The following is a 23,620-nucleotide window of genomic DNA, read 5'->3' on the forward strand; positions in this document are numbered from 1 at the left end:
GGCCTTTTTTATGGTTGGGAATATAAGAGGTAGATAAGATTTCTTGGTATTTTAGACTATTGATGTTGCCTTCCACCTTGCAGATCCCCCGCATACCCCCATACTGGATGTAACCCCAGACAATGATTTTGCCTCCACCAAACTTCACTGTTTTCTGGGTAAATCTCGGCTCCATGCGGGTTCCAGTAGGTCTCCTGCAATATTTGCGGTGACTATGGTGTAATTCAACAGAAGATTCATCTGAAAAATCCACCTTCTGCCACTTTTCCAGCGTCCATTCTTTTAGCAGGCTGTGGGCCTTGGCAAATGCCACACGGTTTTTCAATTGTCTTTTGTTTAGTGCTGGCTTATGGGCACTGATTCGACCATGGAGGCCATTTCGAGACAGAATCCGACAAACTGTTCTGGTTGACACAGGGACTTCAGGTGACCAGGTCTCGTGGAGCTCTGCTGCAGTGGAAAATGGGCTGGCCTTGGATTTTCGAGCCAACAAACGGTCCTCTCAAGCAGTTGTCTTGCGGGGTCTTCCTGACCTGGGCTTGTCAAAAAACATCTCCAGCCTCTTCAAATCTTTTTTTTTTATCCTCTGAACTTGACAGTGAGACACATTGAAGGTGTTTGCCACATCAGCAGTGGATTTGGTCTTCAGCCTCTTGATAATCAACACTTTAGTCTTAGGGTGCATGTTTGCAGAGGTCTAGTTGCAGTTGATGTGAAGGTCTAGTGTACTGGGGTTCTTTTTATACACACCTGAGACCTAATTGATCCATTACTAGTCACAGGTGAAGCTCATATGACAAGGTGACAACACTTGTTTTGCCAAAAATTGACTCAATGGGCTTTACCAAGCTGTGAATATTAGAATACTTTTTGACAGTTTCGTTTTGCACTGAAACATTATTACAAAAGCTGATGGGATTAAAATGACCCATTTCTTGTAACAAAATCTTGATTAGAAATATATTTTAGCAGCACTTCAGGTCAATTTGTACACAAGCGACAAGACTTTTGTCAGGGACTGTATTGTCATCAATAGTTCGGAGAAAATGAAGCTGAAGCCAGCACCCGCTAAACAGGTTACCCCCTATGTTAGAAGTTCAGCCACAGGTGGTGGTAGATGCATGCTGGTCATATCTGCAGTATTCACATAACATCGCTAGGAAGTTGAAGGCCGAGCTACCAGGCAACAGATTACAAGGCATCCTAGCCACCTGTCATATTGATCAGTCAATGCAAAGTAATCTTGAACATACAACTTGCTGTGAGATTTAAAGCTATATTGTCCAGTAAGTTCTGCATGGGGTGCTGCTTAGTACAGTAACATTTAGCTCCAATACTGTCCAGCATTGTCTTGACACCTGCTATAATGCTTTTGGTCTGATTCTTAACTATATTTGTGGTATCACTAAATATGGAATACACCATTTGAACTATATTGCTAACATCTGTTTTCAGCACTTTTATCACATAGAATGGCTGCATATTTACATCAGGTAGCCCACTGCAGATTGCATTAGCTGAACCAATGAGTTTTGGATACCAGTGCAAGTTCTGGAGACATTTTTGAAGTAAAAATGTTAGGTTTGAATACCCATTAGAAGGTCTGAAAATAAAAAGTACACCTTATGAGAAGGACAGATAGTGCCAGAAGTAATTTAGAAAGCTAACAGAATGTTAGGTTATATACTACATGTGTAGAGTACAAGTCCAAGATGGTTTTGTTCAAGATTTATGACACACTGCTGAGATCTCATCAGTTGTTACTGTAAACAGTTTTGGTCTCCAAAAAAGAGTGACAAGGCTGATTCCAGTGCTACAGGGGATGAATTATGAGGAAAGATTAAAAGAGCTGAGGCTTTTCATTGTAAGCAAAAAAGATTCAGAGGAAACGTGTTTAAAGTGTTTAAAATTATGAAGTGATTTTGTACCATAGATCAAGATTTTTATTTTAAAATGAGCGCATTAACAACACAGGGACACAGTTGGAAACTTCTTAAGTGGAAATTTCGCACAAACATTAGGATGTTTTTCTTTTCACAGAGAACCATAGATCCTCGGAATAAGCTACCAAGTAGTGTTGTAGACAGTAGGACGTTAGGGACTTTCAAAACTGGACTTGATGCTTTTTTTTTTTAGAAGAAGAAGAATTAAGTGGATAGTACTGGCGAGCTTTATTGGGGTAAATGGCATGTTCTCATCTAGATTGTTCTAATGTTCTTAATAAAGTAGTACTGTGAAATGTGGAATTTTTGCAAGAAGCATGTTTTTACTTTAAAAGCATGAATGGTCTAAATGTAAATGTTCTGCAAAAAATCACAGCAATATACTGTATGTGTCCATTGGTTTTCAGTATTTTTGCTTGAAGAAAAGAGACAAGCATTTGCTACAGATGCTGTTCGCACATGGTGTCTAAATGTACAGCCTTTACCTTGTGGGAGGAAGCAGTGCTCTTCAGTTCTTTTCTCTCTGCTGCACAAGTGCTACACCTGAAATGTATTTGGAAAACATTGTGGGAGAATAGTCAAGTATATTGAATGCACTTTATATTGTTTCCTGAATTGTTTCGAAGAGGAAACTCCCATTTCATCAAGATAGATATAAATAAATTAGCAGGTGCTAACTATTGTAGAACCCACATGGCAGCATATACCTAACCCTGTAAAAACTTGCCATTCTTAAAAGTGCTAGAGCTATTTTATTTCCTCAACTATTTCTAGTGGACAAGTGTTTTAAGGTGGATGCTGAGTATGCACATTTTTTGCTTAAGTTTCAGGTTATTTTTTTCATGAAGACATTTTCAATTGAAAATTGAAGTAAACTTAAGTGTTGTGGAAATAATTTGTACCAATGTAATTTCTCAGGTGGTAAATATAATATTTTCATACTTAAAAGTAGTTGCTTAAGCACAGGGTATGGTGCAATTAAAATACGTTACTTTGCTTATATAAGTATAGCTTCTGAATACCGTAATAAACTATAATTTAAATAAGAAAGTTTCTGCTGTAAAACACTGGTTGCTTCACTGTTTTTTACCCATCATATTGTAAAGTGCATTAGTACCCAAAAATATTAAATACATAGTTTCTAATTCACTTTATCCTGTCTGCTTAAATAAGGAGCATGAAGTGCAAAAAAGGTCACAAATGAAGACGCATTATGAAAGCTATTGTTTGTAGATGTGATTGTAATGTGTGTTTCTGTTTATCCACTTTGACCTGTTGCAAGGGAAATTGACTCGGAATAATGCAATTGCACACTTATAAACACATAATGTTATATTCTTCTTCTATTCATAACTTGCGTGAAAGCCAGGATCTAGGTGTTTTACAGTATTATATAAGTGACAAAGAGAAGGTGCTGTACTAGTTTCTTAATATGATTGTGGCAAATTACTGTCAAATGTAAAAGCCAGAGCTGAGTGTGTACTGTACATAGAACACCAGTTCTAAAAAAACATTGGGACACTGTGTAAAATGAAGAAAAAAAAAACAAAACAGAATGCAATGATTTGCAAATCTCATAAACCCATATTTTATTCACAGTAGAACACAGAAAACACATCAAATGTTTAAATTGAAAATAATTTACCATTTTAAGAAGGTAATTTTGAATTTGATGGCAGGAATAGGTCTCAAAAGAGTTAGCACAGGGCCATCTTTACCATTGTGAAGCATCCCCTCTTCTTTTAACAAGAGTCTGTAAACGTCTGGAAACTGAGGAGACCAGTCGCTGGACTTTTGAGAGAGGGATATTGTCCCATTCTTGCCAGCTATAGTATTCTAGCTGCTCAATAGTCCTTGTTCTTCTTTGTCGTATTTTTCGTTCCATCATGTGCCAGCTGTTTTCAATTGGTGAAAGGTCTGGACTGCAGGCAGGCCAGTTCACCACCTGGGCTCTTCTACTACGAAGCCATGTTGTTGTAATATGTGCAGTATGGGGTTTAGCATTGTCTTGCTGTAATATGCAAGGCCTTCCCTGAAAAATATGTCATCTGGATGGGAGCATATGTTTCTCTAAAACCTGTACATACGTTTCAGTATTGAAGGTGCCTTTCCAGATGTGCAAGCTACCAATTCCATAAGCAGTAATGCACCCCCGATACCATCAGAGACGCAGGTTTTGGAACTAAGCGCTGATAATGCACCCTCAACTGTTTAGTCCAGAGGATGCAGCATCCATGTTTTCCAAAAAGAATTTAAAATTTCGATTCGCTTGACCACAGAACAGTTTTCTGCTTTGCCTCAGTCCATTTTAAATCAGCTTTGACCCAGCGGAGATGGTGGCATTTCTGGATCATATTCATATATGGCTTCTTCTTTGCAAGGTAGAGCTTTAACCTGCATTTGTGGATGGCACAGCGAATTGTATTCACAGACAATGATTTCTGGAAGTGTTCCTGAGGCCATACAGTGATTTTCATGACAGAATAATACCTGTTTTCATGCAGTGCTGCCTGAAGGCCCAAAGATCACAGGCAACCAGTATTGACTTTCGGCCTTGTTGCTTTTGCACAAAGATTTTTCCAGATTCTCTGAATCTTTAGATGATATGTTCTGTAGATGATGAGTTATTCAAAGTCTTCAAAATTTTACATTGAGGAACTTTATCCTGAAATTGTTCAACAATTTGTAGATGACGTTTTTTGCAGATTGGAGAAATTCTGCCCATCTTTACTCCTTAGAGACTCTGCCTCTCTAAGATGCTCTTTTTATACCCAATCATTTTACTGACCTGTTGCCAATTAATCTAATTAGTTGCAAAATGTTCCTCCAGCTGTTTTTTTTAGGACCACTTACTTTTTCCAGCCATTTGTTGCCCCATTGCAACTTTTTGGAGATGTGTTGCTGCCTTCAAATTTAAAATGAACTAATATTTTTCATGAAATAGTAAAATAAAATAGTAAATGGGTTTATGAGACTTGCAAATCTTTGCATTCTGTTTTTATTGACATTTTACACAGCATCCCAACTTTTATGGAATTGGAGTTGTAGATCAATTGGAAGGGCAAATAAATGATCAAAATTAAATATCTCAATGCACATCTGATTTAGGTTTGATGTAATCTCCAATTTTTAAACACGTTTTAGCTACAGTGCCGATTCCTGTTATTTTATTGTCTACATTATTTTTCATCATAAACATATCACAGCTGAAATTTTTACTTCTCAGATAATAATAGCAATTCATAATAATTCCTAATCAGGGACGATCTTCCAAATATTATGTTTTAATACATTTTCAAGTAATAAAGATATGTGTTTTGCACTAAATATTTGTAAGCCGAAACCTTTGGAGTCTGGATGTTGTTGCTGAAGAATTAGATAGTGAAAAAATAATTTGTTTAATTTTCTGACAGTCTATATGAAATAAATCTTTCAATAAGTTAAAGACCAAAGAGAGCATTGGTTTATCCTTACCAAGAGGTCAATCAGTGCAGTAACTATGTAACAGGTCTTCCACTGTAAAGAGTAGGTAAACACTAGTCAATTGTGGCTTGCAGTTGACGTTTTAGGCACATTACTTTAGGATTATTTTATAGCAGTAAATATTTGTGCAGCCAGTATTTTTTTTTTTATTTGAAACCTCTGGTGTTATTTAAATTCTTTTAAACATATAAAAGCCCAATGTGCACATTCATGTTTGATTAAAATATTGGTTTTTACATTGTGTAGAATTTGTAGTTCAGCTAATTTTATTTTATTTATGAAACATACAATATTTAATATGTTATTTAATTAATTGACAACTGGTTTATAATGTCGTCTATGACTGGTTAGGAATACATTGCAGTACTCGAAAGTAGTATTTTTCCCTTCCTTCACAATAGATCATATTAGTTTGTTTAGTGAGAATTGTCAATATATCATTATTTCATATCATGCTCGCAATTTAGGTTTAAATAATGTTCATAAAAATGATGTCATCCTGTCTCACAAAGGCTTCATCCAATTTAAATAAGAGGAAATTGAAGCAAGGCAAGAACCAGACGTTGCTGCAGTTCTAGTACATCAGTGGACTTAAACAGCAGCACAGGTGTCCACTCCCTGTATACATGGCACTTTACATTACCATATTCTATCTCTGTGTGTGGAAACTAGTGTAAAACATGAAAATTGAATTTCAGCCATATGCCACACCCAACATGGAAGTGAACTAGATAACTATTTTATAATCTAGTATAAAATTTGATGCTGTCCCTATTTTCATCTTGGATTTGAATAGTATGGCTGCAGATAGTAAGTACAGTACAAGAGCTTAACCCAGAAAAAATTATATTTAGAAAGGAGGTAATATCAGTTGCATAATATTACAATAATAACTGCTTCTTATATTGGTCTTTAACCAAGTTTACCACTTTGCACATTTTTTGTTGAAAAAGCAATTACGCCCCCATTGAATCTGTTGACTTTTTTAATACATTATTTTGAACAGGCAAACATCAGGACTTAATGCAACAGTGCCTACAGATTAAGGTGACATACTTGATTAAAACACAAGGAAATGTGTGTTTTCCATTGTTTATTAGAACAAAATGATCAATACATATAATGACCTACTGAGGAAAAGTCTCAGTTACCCTGTTCCTATGTATGGATAAATAAGCAAACTAAGCAAACTAAAAGAATAAACTAATAGTAACAGGTTACAGTTTTCTTTTTCCATTTTGTCTAGGCCTGTAGAAACCAAACCAATTCGACCTGCACGAAAACGCCCTGCACCAGAGGACTTCTTAAGCAAAGGTCCTGATAGGAAAGTTTTGATGGGGAAGTAAGTATCTTAATAGGTTACCCTTGGATTTGTAGTAATTTAAGATGCATGGTTTTGTTTTGATTAAATACGGTAATGAAATATTTGTATTTTGAAGTACAAGTCAAGTTGGGGAGCATGCACGGGTACAGTGTGTTGCCGCACCCACTACACAGCGAAACAACTCGGGATCCTGGTTTGCAACCCCCCAGGCAGATACGTGGTCCAGTCCCACCCTCCGGAAATTACCCTCTATCTGCCGCAGCCAGGTGTTAGGTGGGCGACCCCTTGGGCTGGTCCAGCCACTTGGGTCTCCAGCAATGAGGATCTTACTAGCCGGATCACCCTTGGGGAAATGCGCCACATGGCCAAAGTGCCGTAACTGACGCTCCCTCACAATGCAGGTAATGTGCCTCATTCAGGACTCCATGAGCAACTGCTCATTCGACACAAAGTCAAACCAATGGTACCCAAGGATTTTCCAGAGAGACCCAGTACCAAAGGAGTCCAGTCTTCGTCTCAGCCACTGGATAGCGTCCATGTCTCACAACCATATAGCAAGACAGGAAGCACCAGGACTCTAAAGACTTGGACCTTCGTCCTTTTGCATAGATATCAGGAGTGCCACAAACCCCTTTCCAGGGACCTCATGACCCCCCTATGCTCTCCCAGTCCGTCTGCTGACTTCACAGTAAGAGTCACCAGAGACATGAATGTCACTGCCAAGGTAAGTAAACCTCTCAACAAGGTCGACACTTTTCTCCGCAAACAGACAAACTGCTGATTGCTGTGCTCAAGAGGTCATTAAAGGCCTGGATCTTGGTTTTTATCCAGGACACTCACAAGCCCAGACACTCAGACTCCTCGCTCAGTCTCTCGAGCGCCCCAGTCAGAGCTTCCATTGACTCCATGAAGATCACATCGTCAGCAGTCAAGATCTGTGAATCTTTCTTCACCAACAGATGCCCCACAGCCACTGGACCTCACAACCTTGCCCAACACCCAGCCCATATAGGCATTGAACAGAGTAGAAGCAAGAACACACCCCTGACGAACCCCAGAATCAACTGGGGAAAAACCCACAGGTCCTGCCTCCACTCTGCACAGCACTCATAGTACCAGTGTACAGGCCAGCCATAATACCCAGCAACCTTGAGGGGATCCCGCAAACCCTCAGGGTTTCCCACTGGGCAGCTCGATCAACTCAGTCGAACGATTTACGAAAATCAACAAAGGCTACAAAGAAACTCTGCCGATATTCTCGTTTGCTCTCCATGAGAACCCTCAGGATGCAGTCGATGGCAGACTTCTTAGGCATAAAACTAGACTGTTCTGGTCGCTGGTAGGTGAGCAAGTGATTATGGATCCTATTGAGGACAACCCTAGCAAGGACCTTACCCGGCACCGAGAGCAGTGTTATCCCCCTGTAGTTGCTACAATCCAGGCGATCACCCTTCCCTTTCTAGGTACAAGAAGTCCCATTTTCCAGTCAGTTGGGATTATGCCAGCCTCCCAAATGAAAGCAAAGATTGCTTATAATGCCAGGAGGACAGCCTTACCACCAGCCTGGAGAAGTTCACCCCGGATACCATAGATCCCTGCAGCCTTTCAGCCCCTAAACCCCCAGCAGGGGGCAGGTTCACCACCTGTGAGACTAGGTGGTTCATAGCTAATTGGAGGATCAGCCTCAAGGACTGTGGACCCAGAGATATCCAACGTCCTAGTCGGAGGATCAGCTTTGAACAACTGCTTAAAGTCGCCAGCCTAGCGGGTCACAACTGCAGTGTCATCCGTAAGGACTGTTCCATCTGCTGCCCTGACTACGACTCTCTGAGGAACAGATTCAGATGTACATAATGCTTTTATTCCTCTTTAAGCAGGACGTGGGTCGCTAGACCACAGATGGTGCGTCACTTCTAACAAACGCCTCTTTATCTGCCCTTGGAGCCCTTGCAGTCATCCTTCTCAGTTCCCGGTACAGACCAGAGTTGCCATTGAGCCGTGTGCTGTGACTTCTCTCGATGATATCCAGGGTGCCCTGTGAGATGAAACACCTCCTTCTGGGAACACCGGTAACACCAACACAACCCGCAGCAACCTTCAGGGTCTTGTCACGGAAGGTCTCCCACATCACATTAGGATTGGCAGTCGTACCCAAATCTAAAAGTTCCTCACACAAACTGTGTGGAAACTCATTCGAAACAGCCTGGTCTTGGAATCTGGCCAAGTCCAGGCTCATTTTCCTAGTAGCTGGTAACCTACTGGACCTAAGCTGGATCCCAAGAGTAGCAACAACAAGTTTGTGGTCAGAATTCACAAACTGGGCACTTTTGTAGACCCTGCAGTTTTTCAAGAGCCTCCAGCGTCTGCCAAAAAGGATGTGATCGATCTCTTTCACCGCACCACCAGTATTGGAGTACCAAGTCCACCAATGCGGTTCTGGTTGCTTGAACCAGGATCCAGCAATTCGCAGTCTGACCTTTTGCAAAGTCAAGGAACATGGAGCCACTTTCAGCATGGTCACCAGACCCATGGGGACCGAGACAATCCACATAGCCAGCCCTGTCAGTGCCAGTGGTTGCATTGAAGTCACCTATGACCCACCTTGCGGACACCCATCAACCACCGTGCGAAGCTGTGAATAAAATATCTCCCTCGTCGAGACATCACTCACTGCGGTTGGAGCATACACTGAAACCACAGACAAGGCACCCAGGGAGTGCCGTAATCTGAGTCTCATAATACGCTCTTTGAAAGGAGTGACATCGGACACCAATGGAAGAAGCCAATCCGCTACAGCAACAGCTACTCCCTGATTATGACAGCCATCAGACCGACCAGACCAATAAAAGGTGTATCCACCTACAGAGATCTGGCCAGTCCCCGGTCTGCGCACCTCAGAGAGTGCCGCCACTGAAATGCAGAGTTTACGCAGCTCCTCCAACAGCAGAGAATAATGATCGTCTTTTTGGAGAGACAAGACGTTCCATGCGCCTACCTGTATGGGCCGCCTCAAATTGGGACCCGAGTGCTACCGTGCAGAGGGCAACGCCTCAGCACCACACCAGTTCCGATCCCCAACAGACTTGAACCTATTGGCTCTCCAACGGTTTCGATTCTTCTGGGGATGGGGTTCCTGAGGCCTTTCCCCCATCGCCTTCATGATGCGAGCAGCCTTCCTATGGGTGGCTGCAGCAGAGCTACTCCCACGGAGAGCAAAAAGGAGTCCTTTCTGTCGTCTGAGCTTTGTGAAGTTTTTTTTTTTTTTTTACTGTTGCTGTAGTGCCAATCCTGCCACGAACCCCCATGATTTCTCTGCAAGTTGGAAGACTGCTTGGAGGGCCGGATGCACTTTTAACATTATACCCAGCACATGTTTGAAGTACAATTTAAAAAAAGAAATAGTTGTTGCCATGTTTTAACTTGGCATGTATTTCAAGTGACATTTTGTAATGTGTATGAAAGTTTGTGAATAAGTAGACAGTAGAAGCAGTAAAGTGTGCAGGTATACATAGGTACCGAATAGAAGCTCAGACCTAATTAACAATTAAGCCAATAACTACTACTAATTTCATAGAAAATTGATTTTGTTGCATGGTGTTCTAAAATATAAGAATTTAAGCATGACAATAATTGCAGTAAAAACTTTATCATTTACAGTGATGTTTTAATTGCAGAAAGTAACAACTTACTTTGATTAGATGTTTAATACTCGTGTTACCTATGTTAAATAGACGTGCTGTTAAAAAGTAATTCTGTATTCTTACCATGATACACACACAATAAGTAATTTTGAAAAAGGGTCTGCAATTTGTTAGGTTGTAACGTGTCTCAGTTTTTTTAAAATGAAGATCATACTCGTAAGGCAATTTTCCCTTTTAGAGTCCTTAATTCCATCCCACTACTTTATTACCTTCGCCCTTTGATAGGATGAAAAAAATGTATACCTCTGGTCATCAAGATACTTTGAAGGGTGACATGTACACTCACTGTGCAGGATAAATTCGATTTTTGCTTTGGAGATAAATATAGTACACATTTGAAGAAATATTTACTGGTGGTGACAAAAATGTTAAAAGCAGTCGTATCTGCAATGGCAATGAAAATTTAAAATGTTTACGTAAAAGCATCTTTTCGTGTTATCACCGTTTACTTAAATTGATTTATCTGGCTACTGGCATAGATCTCACATGTCCAGACTTTTGCTAATTTGCACTTGCTGGAGGATTTAAGTCACTGTCCTTGTAAACATGTAGAATAGATGTGGGTGACATGCAAATACAGTCCTTCAGTGTAATTAAGCCTTAGTCATTGCTTTTATTTATTTATTTATTTATTTGGAATGTTCACAATAATTTGAAAGTAAACCACTACAGAAGTTAATTTTAATATTATTGTCTTCCCTTTAGGCCAGTTGCTTTTGAAGTGGTCACTATGAATGGAATTGTGTAAAGCGGAGTGTAATATTTGCTTTTTGCAGCAATTTGTAGTATGAAAAACAGTGTATAAAAATGAATTATTGTATTATTTTTTAATCTTTGAAGTGAGCTTTATTTTATGTACCTTTAAAGACTGATGTTATTTTATACTGCATGGTCCCAGTTACAGAATGTTAGTTTCTAGTGTAGGATATCTTGCAAAACAGTAGTTTGAGTAATGATAGTTAACAAGCTGCCTTTTTTGTTATTCAATCTTTCCACAGTCAGTGTGAGGTATTATTGAATTGTTTGAAGGAAATCACAGGATAACTAAGAAGCATTAGCTACAGTCCCCACTTTCTACATAATCTCTGTCTACTCTGATAGCCTTCTACTTTCCAAAAACAAGGACATGTTTCTTATACCAGCCCGAATTTTGACTTGCAATTACTTCTTCAATAACTTTGTCATTAGTCCCAAATCTTTTCTTACAAATGGCAAATCTAATTGTTCTAAATGAGTGGAAAATTATTTTTTCACAATAAGTTCAATAACACATTAAAACTTGCACCACTGCACAATGCCAGTTTGGTGGCCAAGTTCGTGTGTTGTAGCAGAATAGATTTCTGATTTCTGTTACAAGGTTTTTTGGTGCAACCCGTGTATAATCAAAGAGAGTGCATTCCTTTATATTTTCACATTTAAAGTCAAGCAATGATGTATGCAGACCACTTGAGTTAATAATATATAAAAATAAATAAATAAATTCTGTTGGACATCCATTTTTCTGAATGAGGAATCATCAGGTGTATAGCTCACTTAAAGCTTAGAAAAGCAATATTGCACATGTTTGGAAGATGATAAACCTGGAAGCTGCTGATGTCAGAGTGAAGTTTCAGTTTAAAATCTGAGTGATACAATCATACAGGAATAATACTGGATATGCAGACAATGGTATTTTAACTGATTGGTTCTTTAATGTTTTTTATTACTTTGAGCAGTGAAGAGTTGACTCGGTTGTGGAATCTTAATAATGATAACATGGAAGCATGCAAATCAGAATCCAGGTAGGTTGCATTTTCGTTTGTGTCATATTTAGGCCTGTTAAGATACAGGACTGTGATTAAACCTCCCACCATATAAGTGGATTTTGCATTAGGTGTAAATATATTTACAGTATATCCATGTTGTCATTCCTATCTAGTATTTCTTCATGTTTCCTAATTTAAAACTTTGGGTTTCATGCCTGGCCACATTACAAAGTACAAAGTAATTAAGCAATTAAAGGAAATGCATTCTATCATATAGTGAATTTTAGGCCACTTTCATAATTTAGTGAGGTTTCAGGCAGTTTAAAATATCTCTGGAATGATCAGAAAGAATAGAATGAGTTGTATCAGATTGTAGTACAGTAATCCCTCCTCGATTGTGGGGGTTGCGTTCCAGAACCCCCCGCAATAGATGAAAATCTGCAAAGTAGAAACCATATTTGTATGGTTATTTTTATACTGTATATTTTAAGCCCTTATAAACTCTCCCACACTGTTAACATTATTAGAGCCCTCTAGACATGAAATAACACCCTTTAGTCAAAAGTTTAAACTGTGCTCCATGACAAGACAGAGATGACAGTTCTTTCTCACAATTAAAAGAATGCAAACATATCTTCCTCTTCAAAGTGCGCGTAAGGAGCAGAGAATGTCAGAGAGAGCGAGATAAAAGAAAACAATCAAAAAATCAATACGTGCTTTTAAGTATGCTGAAGCACCGCGATAAAGCGGCATTTTGTAGAGGAGCGTCCGTATCCTCTAGGCAAACAGCCCCTCTGCAAACACCCCCTCCGTCAGGCAGAGAGAGTGAGAGCACATCGTATATCATTGAGGAGTTTTAGTTAATATGTAATACATGCTCTGATTGGGTAGCTTCCAAGCCATCCGCCAATAGTGTCCCTTGTATGAAATCAACTGGGCAAACAAACTGAGGAAGCATGTACCATAAATTAAAAGACACAGTGTCCGCAGAAATCCGCGAACCAGCGAAAAATCCTTGATATATATATTTAGATATGTTTACATTTAAAATCCGCAATAGAGTGAAGCTGCAAAAGTCGAAGCGCGATATTGCGAGGGATTACTGTATACCTATAATTGGGCCATGTTTGTCTGAGGCATTACTAACTCAACAACAGCTGTCCCTTTTTTACTTCATTGTGTCTGGCATTAATGCAAATAACCTTGGATTCATATGATTATTCTCCAGTAAAATAAGACCAGGCTGCATTTCAGATGTTCTACAGATAGATACGCTGACCAAAGAAATAAAATGTTTTACTATAAATTGTTTAATCAAAACAATTTAAGTGTCTAGTCTATATGAAATAGCAAAGAAAGAAGCAATGATAAATTTGGCTATAGCATCACAATTCATGCAATTATTGAGCAGGGCACCAAAACAGTCCTTCAGTGACATTAACGGAATCGATGATAATAAAATAGGTCTGCCTCCTGTTGTTCAAAGAAAACATGGATTCTCAAGGCTTGACAGTGAAAGTACCAAAACACATTGAAATTAGCCTGTACATTATATATGAATTATTTGACCTGTTTTAATAAGTATATAAATTGGTATGTTTCTGCTAGTTAAATAAGCATTTGGTTAAAAAAAATGAAAACATTATTAAATTTCAGATTGGATTCCTTTGTAAAAAGTAAATAGCAACTGCCACTTTACCTACAACTGTTATGATATATGTGATTTTCCTCATGTAACAAATGACACTGATAAATATGCTCTAGATTAAAACTTCTTCATTAAAAAAAATAAAAAGGAAAACCAATAAGAACAGGTTGACTATCCCGAATCGGAGTGCTGACATGATCCCTACAAGTGTCTTTCTTATTAAACTTTGATTCTTTTTTTTAATCAATTACAACCATGCAAATGATTTAAATTTTGCTTTGATTCAAACGTGAAAATATGCGCACACCAAAAAGTAGATATGATTAACGTGCGGATTCAAAATGGATTTATTCCTTCAGAGCCAGACTGGGGTGTGAGATGCTGCAAATTGCCTATTTATATTGGTAAAACTGTATTATGTTTTATGTTTGTATACCCACACCATCTGAAAACTAAATGTAGTGCCTCATCGGTCAGTTAATGACTTTCAGCACAGTGGGCGTGATGGAGGAAGGTTGACTGAGAAATTCCTGACCTGTCAGCCAGTTTCCTGAGAAGCGATAACAGGTAGCCATTATATAAACTGACAACAAATCAAAAAAGTTCTTCCATGCTTAAACGCAGCATTCGCCGCCTTAAAAGGGAATTAAAGAACAGTCTATGTGAGGTTTAATGTGTTTGTCATGTCAATGCACAGTATAATAACGACTTGGTGATATGAATTATTATATGCATGAGTTGTTATATAGCTAGTTGGCTGCATTTCCCTACTTGATCAAGGGTACTCCCAATATCTTATGTTAATCTTATGTATATCCAAATATTCCAAAATTCAAAACATTCAAAATACTTCTGGTCTCCGGGCATTTCAGATTAGGGTTACTCAACCTGTATAATATTTCATGGGCTCACAGAATTAGAAAATTATACTTTAATCAAAACCACTTTGTTTCACATTAATTAATATACAATATATATGATATGCATTCAAGTATATAACATAATGTTCTGACAAAACAATGTCTAAAAAACAAAACATTTTACAAATGATTATTCTGTGGAAACTGAGTAATGCAGAATGTATGTGTGCATGTATTTATCTTTTGGAATGCAGTATTTAATCTTAAATTATTTTTCGTAGTTTATTTTTTCTGTTTCAGAAGCATTTACTTTTGGCTGTTCTAATTTTTTTTTTGTTTTTTTAAGAGAGTTTATGCCAAGTTTAGAAGAATTCTTTGAGGAAGCTATTGAACAGGCTGATCCAGCGAACATGGTTGAAGAGAAATACAAGTATGTTTACACTGATGCTGTTTTAAGTAAGATTTGTCATGATGGTTAGTATATTGATTGAGCTAATTTACTTCTAAAAAGGGAGATGTTTACATCTCATAGGACTTGGCTTATGCCAGCACATTAAGATTTCCAGACTGAGTACTTTAAATAACAATGCATGTAATCTCCGTACAACAGAACTTTGGTTCACTTTGCTGGGAGACTTAGAGAACTGAGCTGTGTCGATGGTCTTGAGTGTCTTATTTATCTGGGCATGAGCCCTGCAGTGTGGCCTACTATTTAAGGTGACAGATCTTACAGAACAGTGCTTTTTCACAACTGGTTTACTGTATGACTCTAGGAAAGTTACTTATCCCTTACCCTGTGTGTTCTATAGATTCAGAAATATGTGGACAATAATGGCATAATCGGGAAAAATAGCTTGCGACAATATTTGTAGCATATGTGTGTAAATACACAGGTTATGGATAATCTACCAAAGTAATAAAATATAGAAAGGCAGAATTCTCATGCTGTACTTGAACTAACAAGTGTTTTCAGAATTTATTTCCTGGAATTGTGTTATAATTATTTATTAATGTATAATTTAGTGTTTTTTTGTTGTTTTTTTAATGTCGTAAATAATGTTTGTGTGTGTTTTCTTTTTAGGGTTGTAAATAATTCAAACTATGGTTGGAGAGCTTTGAGGCTTCTGGCACGTAGAAGTCCTCATTTTTTCCAGCCTACTAATCAGCAGTTCAAAAGCCTTCCTGAATACTTGGAGAACATGGTCATCAAGCTAGCAAAAGAGTTACCTGTGAGTACTCTTATTACTTATATTGTGATTAGCAGTGCTTGGTCCAGTTTTATTTAACAAAATTGACAAGTTGTTGACAGATCTCGAGATTTTAGGCTCCCCTGATACTGAAAGCGTTGATATCTCGATGATGGGTGTGTCTGTCTGTGCATGTGTGTCACAGTTTCTTGAGGACGGTCTAGAGCTGAAATGGCTGGATGGAAAAATAGCAGCACTCGAAACGTAAGCCTGTTATGAGATGAAGATGTTCTGATTAGTTTTTGAGCCAAATCGTGTAAGAGAAAGAGGCGCACTAGAGGAACTCTCAAATACCGTAATTCTTCAATGAATTATGAATTCTTCTCATCATTTGCTATCGTAGTGGCCTATTTTATGATCAGAAAGATCAGCATCAGAGCAGTAAATAATTACTGAAATATTATAAAATAGTTTGGGTAACATCTGAATTTTTTTTCCGTGGAACACAAGTTTGCAATTTTTTGTAAAATCAAGGTACACATGTGGCAGAGGAATCCTGTCAACTTACAAGTTAAAATAATTAAAATGTAATTCTTGTTTCATTGCTCTTTTGCTAAAAGACTCCTTGTCAAATTTCTGAAAATTAATACCTGCAATGGTATCCGGTGTACCTAGCAGGGTCACAAGTTAAAGAATGGAGGTGATCTTCTGATACCCCCTCATCAGTGTATGCATGTAGAGTCGAATTCAACTTAACTTGTGCATTCAGTCATTGCTGTCAAAGTTATGTCATTCAAAATGTACCCTAGTGAAGGTTATAATTGTTAAAGCTGTTTTCAGGCACATTTTGGGAATGTCCTACTCTCACTTTTTATTTCAATAACATTTTTGCTTTCTTAAAGTGAAAAGGTATTTGTCTCCTTTCTAATATTGTCTGTTTTTAAATATTTTATACAATGAAAGGCCTCAGACCTTTAAACAAAATGTAGTATTAGAGAAAGGGAACTCAAGTGAACATCACATTGCAGTTTTTAAAATCTTTATTTTGTTTATTTAAGGAGCAAAGTTATCCAGCGCCCCAGTTGTTTGAGCACTTTTAATTGTACAATTAGACGCACATTTTAGCCCACTCTGCTTTCCAGAACTACTTTAATTAAGACAGATTTGTGGGTTTTTGAGCATGAACTGCTTGTTTCAGGTCCTGCTATGTCATCTCTGTTTGGTTCAAGTGAGTGACTAGACCACTCAAACTTTAATTTTCATTCTTCTGTGCCATTCAATTGCATATTTGCTAGCATTGACGTTATTCTTGAAGGGCAAGGAGGTTTATGTCTGTCCCATGAATTCCCATTTTTACTCCGTCTCTTTCTTATTGCTGAGTCTTGAATATTGGAGAAGCCTTTTGGAAGTTGTCTTGGGATTCTCTGGACTTCTTGAATAGGTTCTTTCTGTGCCCATGATGTAGTTTCTTGCTAAGGTGGACTTTCATGGAATATATCTGCTCTGGTCCAGTTTTTCTCCATTTGAAAATAATTGCTCTCACTGTGGTGCAGTGGAGCCCCAGAGCCTTAGAAATGGCTTTGTCGCCCTTTTCAGCAGGCATTGTGTTCTTCTGGAAACCTCATGGTGATGATTTCATGGTAAGGGTCAATATTGGGTGAGATTTAGATTCAGCTCTGCTTGCTGCACAGGTATGGCTGTGTTCAGTCAGTGGATTCAATTCACTTTAGGTAACTAAGGGGGCAATTACCTTTTCACGCCATTTACTTTGTCAGATGTCTCATCCATGCCTAGTGAACAGACTACAGTGATAGCTCATTGTGTTCTCTTGTTCACTCGAAACAATCTTTACCCATTTATCGTGATACAGCGGAGAAAATGATTTCCTGTTCTAATTTAAATTAGAAAAACTAAGCTTTGCATTAAGAGAAGCTGTCTGAATCTGTTTTTTTTTTCAATTTGGCAGGTATTAAGTTTTTCCTTCGTTTGTTTAGCATCCTAAACCTCTACTGCCAATTAGTATTTTTAAATATTCGCTTAAAATGAAATTTTTGATTCTCTTGCTGTCTGGATTGGTAGAGAAAGGAGTGTTGATTTGTTGTCTGGCGTGTAATTCATTCATTGTAATTTAATTCATAAATTTAATTAAAAAAATATTTTAAACTGTCCTTAAAGGCCACACTTTTTAAGATGCTGTTAAAGTCTTTTTATCTGCATGTATAACTTCTGTACAATACTATCTAATCTACTGACTATAATGGTGTAAATGGTTCAAAGGTGAAATGCGATGTCCTTGAGTTCAAATTTCATACCGCAGTGCAGCCAAACACTCAATGAAATGCCTTCACCTTCTGTTTGAAGGACACGTTTAGTTCCTGTGTCATCTTCAGATTTAAATACATTTCACAATCCATAAGCATACTTTTCTGTTATACTACTTGAACAAAAACTAAAACTTTACACAACAAATATTTTCTGTTTCTTTGTGTACTTTTTCTTAATACTTGTGCTCTTAGTTGTCAAATTTTATGAGTTTGATATGCAAAAATATAGATTCTTTTTCCAGTATCTTTAGATCGTTCCTTGACATTTTTGTGAATTTGCATTCACTGTTAGAGACGTTATACAACCTGAATTGATCCCTCACAGTCCAGCAAAACTTGTGGGATGAAAGCATAGTAAGGTTGGTCTTGAACATCCTGTTTAGATTAAATGGGAAGTAAAAGACCCCCAGCACTTGTGTTACTATCTTTAGCTCGACTGAGATGCCACATCACAGCCAGAAGCGTTTCCTGTCATGCTGCTGTTTTGCTGGCAGTAGTCAGCCTTGAGCCCACATCGTCTGGCTCAGAAGACGTCCCTACGGTGTGAGAGTCGAGTCGAGCCGAGCCCCTTTGTTCATGCGAGGAGGGGCTTCTTCAAAAACGCCAAGAGAGGAGATTCCTGGTGAATTCAGCTGAGCCGTCTCTCACTTGGCCCACATGTTAAGATAGATGTGCAGACCGCAGCAGAGTTGGGTTTATGTTGCTTTCCTTAGGTTCTTTCGTTAAGACCAACATAATTGTTTGTAAGGATGACTGAGTGACTCCTTCAGCAACTGTCCAAGAATCAGGTTCAGACTGGATTGCGGTTCAGCGTATCAGATTTAATGTGCACTTGTTTGTAAATTTGCACCATGTTTTCTACACACCTTATGGTTTTTACAGTAGGGACCAGTATGTTAGAAATTAGGTATTTTAAAAAATATATATAGTGCACACTTATTGATTATTGTTTCTTTAGCCTCCATCTGAAGAGATAAAGACTGGTGAAGAGGATGAGGACAATGATGATACCCTGCTTAAAGAGAACAATGAGAGTAAGCTGATTTGTAATGCTTAAATTAACATTTGATTACACCGATTTCTGTGAAGCTGGTTACTTTATTTTAATAATCAATGTGTTTTAGGTTATAATGAATGTAGCATTCGTTCTGATGAAGCCTTAAAGGGTGAAGTTGACGGTTCAAAAATGTCTGACTAATTAATCTGTGTCAGTGTTTCCCTTCTGCCATTTTTGGGTAATGGATAAAGAAGTCTTTTCATTCACCAATAATGAGCTACTTCCACTTCTATGGACGTATGTGACCTCAACAAATGTTAGTGGCAGAAATGAGTCAAGACTAAATGTACTGTAGTTTCAGCCTTTGTAAGAACTTCAAGCTCTGTCCTCCGTGAGACGTCACATTTGTGTCGTGCACTGATGAGCTAATCCATGCAACAAAATGTTCTTTTCCTTTGTTTCCTGGTAATGCTCGAGTTTAAAATAATTAATTGAAAATACAAATGGTTCAGTATAAAAGGTTTCTTATCTAAATGTGGCTGTCATTTACTTAAATTGTAGCGTTTTATGTCTGAGGAAGATGAACAAAAGACATGCCACTGTAGATCTTCAAAAGGGAATTAAATGAAGGTTCCTACCGCACTAATAATCCAGAGAACAGCCAAACCCCTTTTAAGTGTCTAATTGTCAGCTTCTGTAGCGAGTCCGTCTGTAAATACTTGAGAACCTGGGATTCTCTGAAGCCTAAATGTCTCATGCTGTCCGTCTCTCCCAAGGTCCGGATGTGCAACATCACAAGTCAGTGACGGGCCAGCAGATTGAGGCTGTAGCCAACAAACTAGGAGATCAGTGGAAGGTTCTGGCACGTCATATGGAGCTGAAGGATGTGGACATCCGAGAGATTGAATCTGACAGCGATGATGTGAACATGCGTGCCAAACTGTTACTGGTGTTGTGGCAGGATCGAGAAGGAAATCAGGCCACGGTAGGAAATTTGGGTTTGGCTCTGAACAGCGCTGGCTTTGCTGAGATTGCAGAGAGCCTCAATGACACATAAATATTGAAACGGCACAATATATTTTTGTATAGATTGTTATAATTCAGTCTATTTGTAAAATGTACAATTTGTGATTTAATATTTTTTTCATTTTTGTGATAGAAATAAATTTTTGGGATACTAAAACTTTTTGGTTAAGTTATGCCATTGCTTGCTTTAAGTGGTGCTGATGTGATGACCTGAAATAGATCTTTTAAAACATTCAGCACGACAGCAGCATCACACATTAGAGAAGGGAAATGTGTCTCAGGTTGTCATATTACATTTACTGGAATGACAGAAAAGAACACTTTCCTGCTTTTGTGTTTTGAGTGGGCACACACACGTGTGCAGTGTACATTGTGCCTGTTTCTGTTTGACCACCAGCGCGCCCGCTCCGCCCTTCAGCCACTCGTCGTACTTCACGTTCTTTGCTGACATTTCCCTAGAAGGTGAATTCCGCTGCTCTGTCTAAAACCTCGGCTCTTCTGTGTGGATTTGAGGATGTGCTGCATCTAAAGCTCGCAGCACAGCTGCTCTGTCACATCCAGTGTTTGAGAGATGAAAATCTAAAAATGAAAAAGTGCTATTTTAGAGAAAAAAAATTGAAAACATTTCCTTTAAAACAATTGTGTAGTTTTTAATTTTTTTTCAATATTTCTTACAAAATGTAGTCATTTGTTCCTCTTGTAATTCTCCAAAGTGACTTTTTCCACGGTGATATCCCTACGTTTCAGTGCTGTCCTTGTTGGACTTCTTCCCATGTTCTCAGAGAAGAAATCCAAACGAGAGTGTAGAAAGTGGATTGTTAAGGACATGTTGCACCCAAGCGCTCCTTAGGAAGGGAGAAGCTCCTCAACCTGCTCTCTGTAGTTTTCTGCCTTTGTATCCTCAAGAAAATAGTTGTAAACACATTCAAATGCCTCCCACGCAGAAAAATAAATTGCACATCTTGAATTTGAAGCTTGCATCCTTGGAAAAAAAACTTCAGATTTTTAAGGTCTAACAAAGATGGCTTCTTTTCTTTTTGCTCTCTTCAGAGTGAGTTCAGCTGCAATCTCTGCCCTCTGTTCATTCTGCCGTGGTGCATAAAACACGAGACATCAGACAGACGAGCATCTTGTCTGTTTGTGAGGCTCAAAACCTCAGCATTCCTTATTCCTTGTAGCATTATATGAGTTCTACTTCTGGATGAGCATCCATTGGTTGTCAGATCTCATTTGCACAGAGCTCTGTGGTGGTTCTGAAAGGTAAAATGCAAACAACATGAAATTAACAATAAAAAGGCGGAGCGTGAAATTAAGACAACATCGACCCTGTTTGATTTTATTGGAGCAAGTTGAGGACTAGTTAGTCTCAGTCTCTGGGAATGTCGGACTACACAGCTGCTTTCATGCTTTTCATATACGTACAACTGAAACGTTATTGGGAAAGTTGCGTAATTTGACATGAGCTTACGGCAGAATTATTTGCCTGTTTCTTAAATTTTCTTGTCCAGTTTTTGATTCCCATATTTATCCGGGTTGGAAATTTCTTCACTCTTTTTGTTAGTTTTAGAATACACCAATTGTGAGCCTTGATGAGCAAGTCAGACCACCTATCATTTATAATTGTGGGACCAGATGGAGTCAGTCCTCGAGTTCTTAGGGCCTGTGCTGACCAACTTTGTGGTGTCCTCCATCACCTGTCCAGTCTGTCCCTAAGGCTTCAGAAAGTGCTACTGCTGTGGAAAACATCCTTGTTCCAGTAGCAAAGAAGGGCAGGCGCCTCTTTACCTGAAGACTACAGACCAGCAGCACTTAGATCACACATCATGAAGGTCTTTGAGAGGCCGGTCCTGGACTGTACGAGTCCTCTTTTGGTAGACCACCTGGACCCACTGCAGTGTGCCTAGCAGACAAAGAATAGAGTGGAGGAGGCAGTGATCTGTCTGCTCTACAAGGCTTATTCTCACCTGGACAAAGCTAGCAGTACTGTGAGGATTATGTTTTCTGATTTCTCCAGTGCCTTCAATACCATCCAGCCATACCAGTAAAGAGTTATGGTCAGAGATATGCAGGTGAATGAGCTCATGACATTCTAGATAATGGACCATCTGCCTGACAGACCGCAGTTTGTGAGGCTCAAGGACTGTGTTTCCGATATGGATGTGAGTACCACAAGGAACAGTCATGTCTCCTCGTCTCTTCACTCTGTACTATTCAGACTATAAACGTAACTCCAGGCCATGTCACAGAAATTCTGAGATGGTTCTGTACTTATGGAGTGTATTGATAAGGGGAATTAAACAGAGGAGAGGAGTCAGGTGGACAACTTAGTCTCTCAGTGCAGAAGGAATTTTCTGCAACCTAACATCAGCAAAAGCAAGGAACGGGTTACTGACATTCGCTGCATTAAAGAGCCTCCACGTCCGTTCACCATTCAAGGAGTTTGATGGAGAGAGGTGGTCTACACTTACAAGTCAAGTTGGGCTGGTCTTGTAACACAGGAATGATATGAGAGTGCAGAGCTGGCACCTCTTCCTTAGGAGACTCTGTTCTTCTACTATGGGAAGTCACTTGAGCATTGGAAAGGTGCCATATAAGTAAAATGTGTTGTTGTTATTATCATCCTTCCCATCTTCTACAACTATAATGGCCGGTGAGTGACATTTCTAGTGTGGTCAAAGTCGGTGGTGGCCTGTGCACATCTTTTGCTGTCCAAAGGGGTGTCATACAGGGCTGCTGCATATCTGGAATACTCTGTGCACTGTCTTTGAAGACATTCTTGATGGAGTTACGAAGAGTGTGGAGTGGTCTCTCCATCTTAGATTGTACTGTGCAATGGAGTTGATTAAAATTCTAGCCTATGCAGATGATATTATGGTGATTGTCAGAAATGATGATGATAAGAAAGCGGCTTGTCGATGGACACAGAGCAAACTATCGTCTGCCAAAGTAAACTGGGCCAAAAGCAGCCCTCTGTGAGTTGGAGACTGGGCTGGATAGAGTCCGTCTCGGCTTGAAGGGGCTCTGTAGTGGAGCACTGGGGGGTCTATCTTGGAAGTGGACAATTTTGTTAAAAGAATTGGGATGGTGTAACAATCAACTATCACCAAGCTGAGTTACTAACACACCAGGGTTGAATGTTGACAAGGTTGACTGTTCCGAAAAAAAAATAATATATACCACTTTAATTTGTGTGGAAAAAAATATATATACTGTATTTATATTTAGAATTTAGATTTCTCATCAACCACTGCAGCTACTGGCACATACATATCTCTGTTTTCATTACAAAATAGGACTGATCTCAGCCACTCCACGTGGACCTTCGTGACTTCATCCAATGCTGGTTGGTTTGAGTCAGGGAACATCCAGTAAGCATAATCCA

General features: G+C 38.8%; 1 protein-coding gene across 2 annotated transcripts in view; it reads left to right on the top strand.

The window, feature by feature from the left end:
• Window positions 1-20,395, top strand: part of thoc1 (THO complex 1) — a 62,691-nt gene extending 42,296 nt beyond the window's left edge. Inside the window, exons 16-21 of one of the 2 annotated variants that reach the window (XM_039754716.1) lie at window positions 6,673-6,768; window positions 12,164-12,232; window positions 15,051-15,134; window positions 15,786-15,933; window positions 19,174-19,249; window positions 19,989-20,395. In XM_039754716.1, coding sequence (XP_039610650.1) covers window positions 6,673-6,768; window positions 12,164-12,232; window positions 15,051-15,134; window positions 15,786-15,933; window positions 19,174-19,249; window positions 19,989-20,269 — 754 coding nt within the window. In that variant the 3' untranslated portion in view covers window positions 20,270-20,395. The remainder of the gene's footprint in view (window positions 1-6,672; window positions 6,769-12,163; window positions 12,233-15,050; window positions 15,135-15,785; window positions 15,934-19,173; window positions 19,250-19,988) is intronic. The other variant, XM_039754717.1, reaches the window with a different exon arrangement.
• Window positions 20,396-23,620: the final 3,225 nt, after the last annotated feature.

This window comes from Polypterus senegalus, chromosome 5 (assembly GCF_016835505.1).
Source record: "Polypterus senegalus isolate Bchr_013 chromosome 5, ASM1683550v1, whole genome shotgun sequence".
In the NCBI taxonomy this organism is placed as follows: domain Eukaryota; kingdom Metazoa; phylum Chordata; class Cladistia; order Polypteriformes; family Polypteridae; genus Polypterus; species Polypterus senegalus.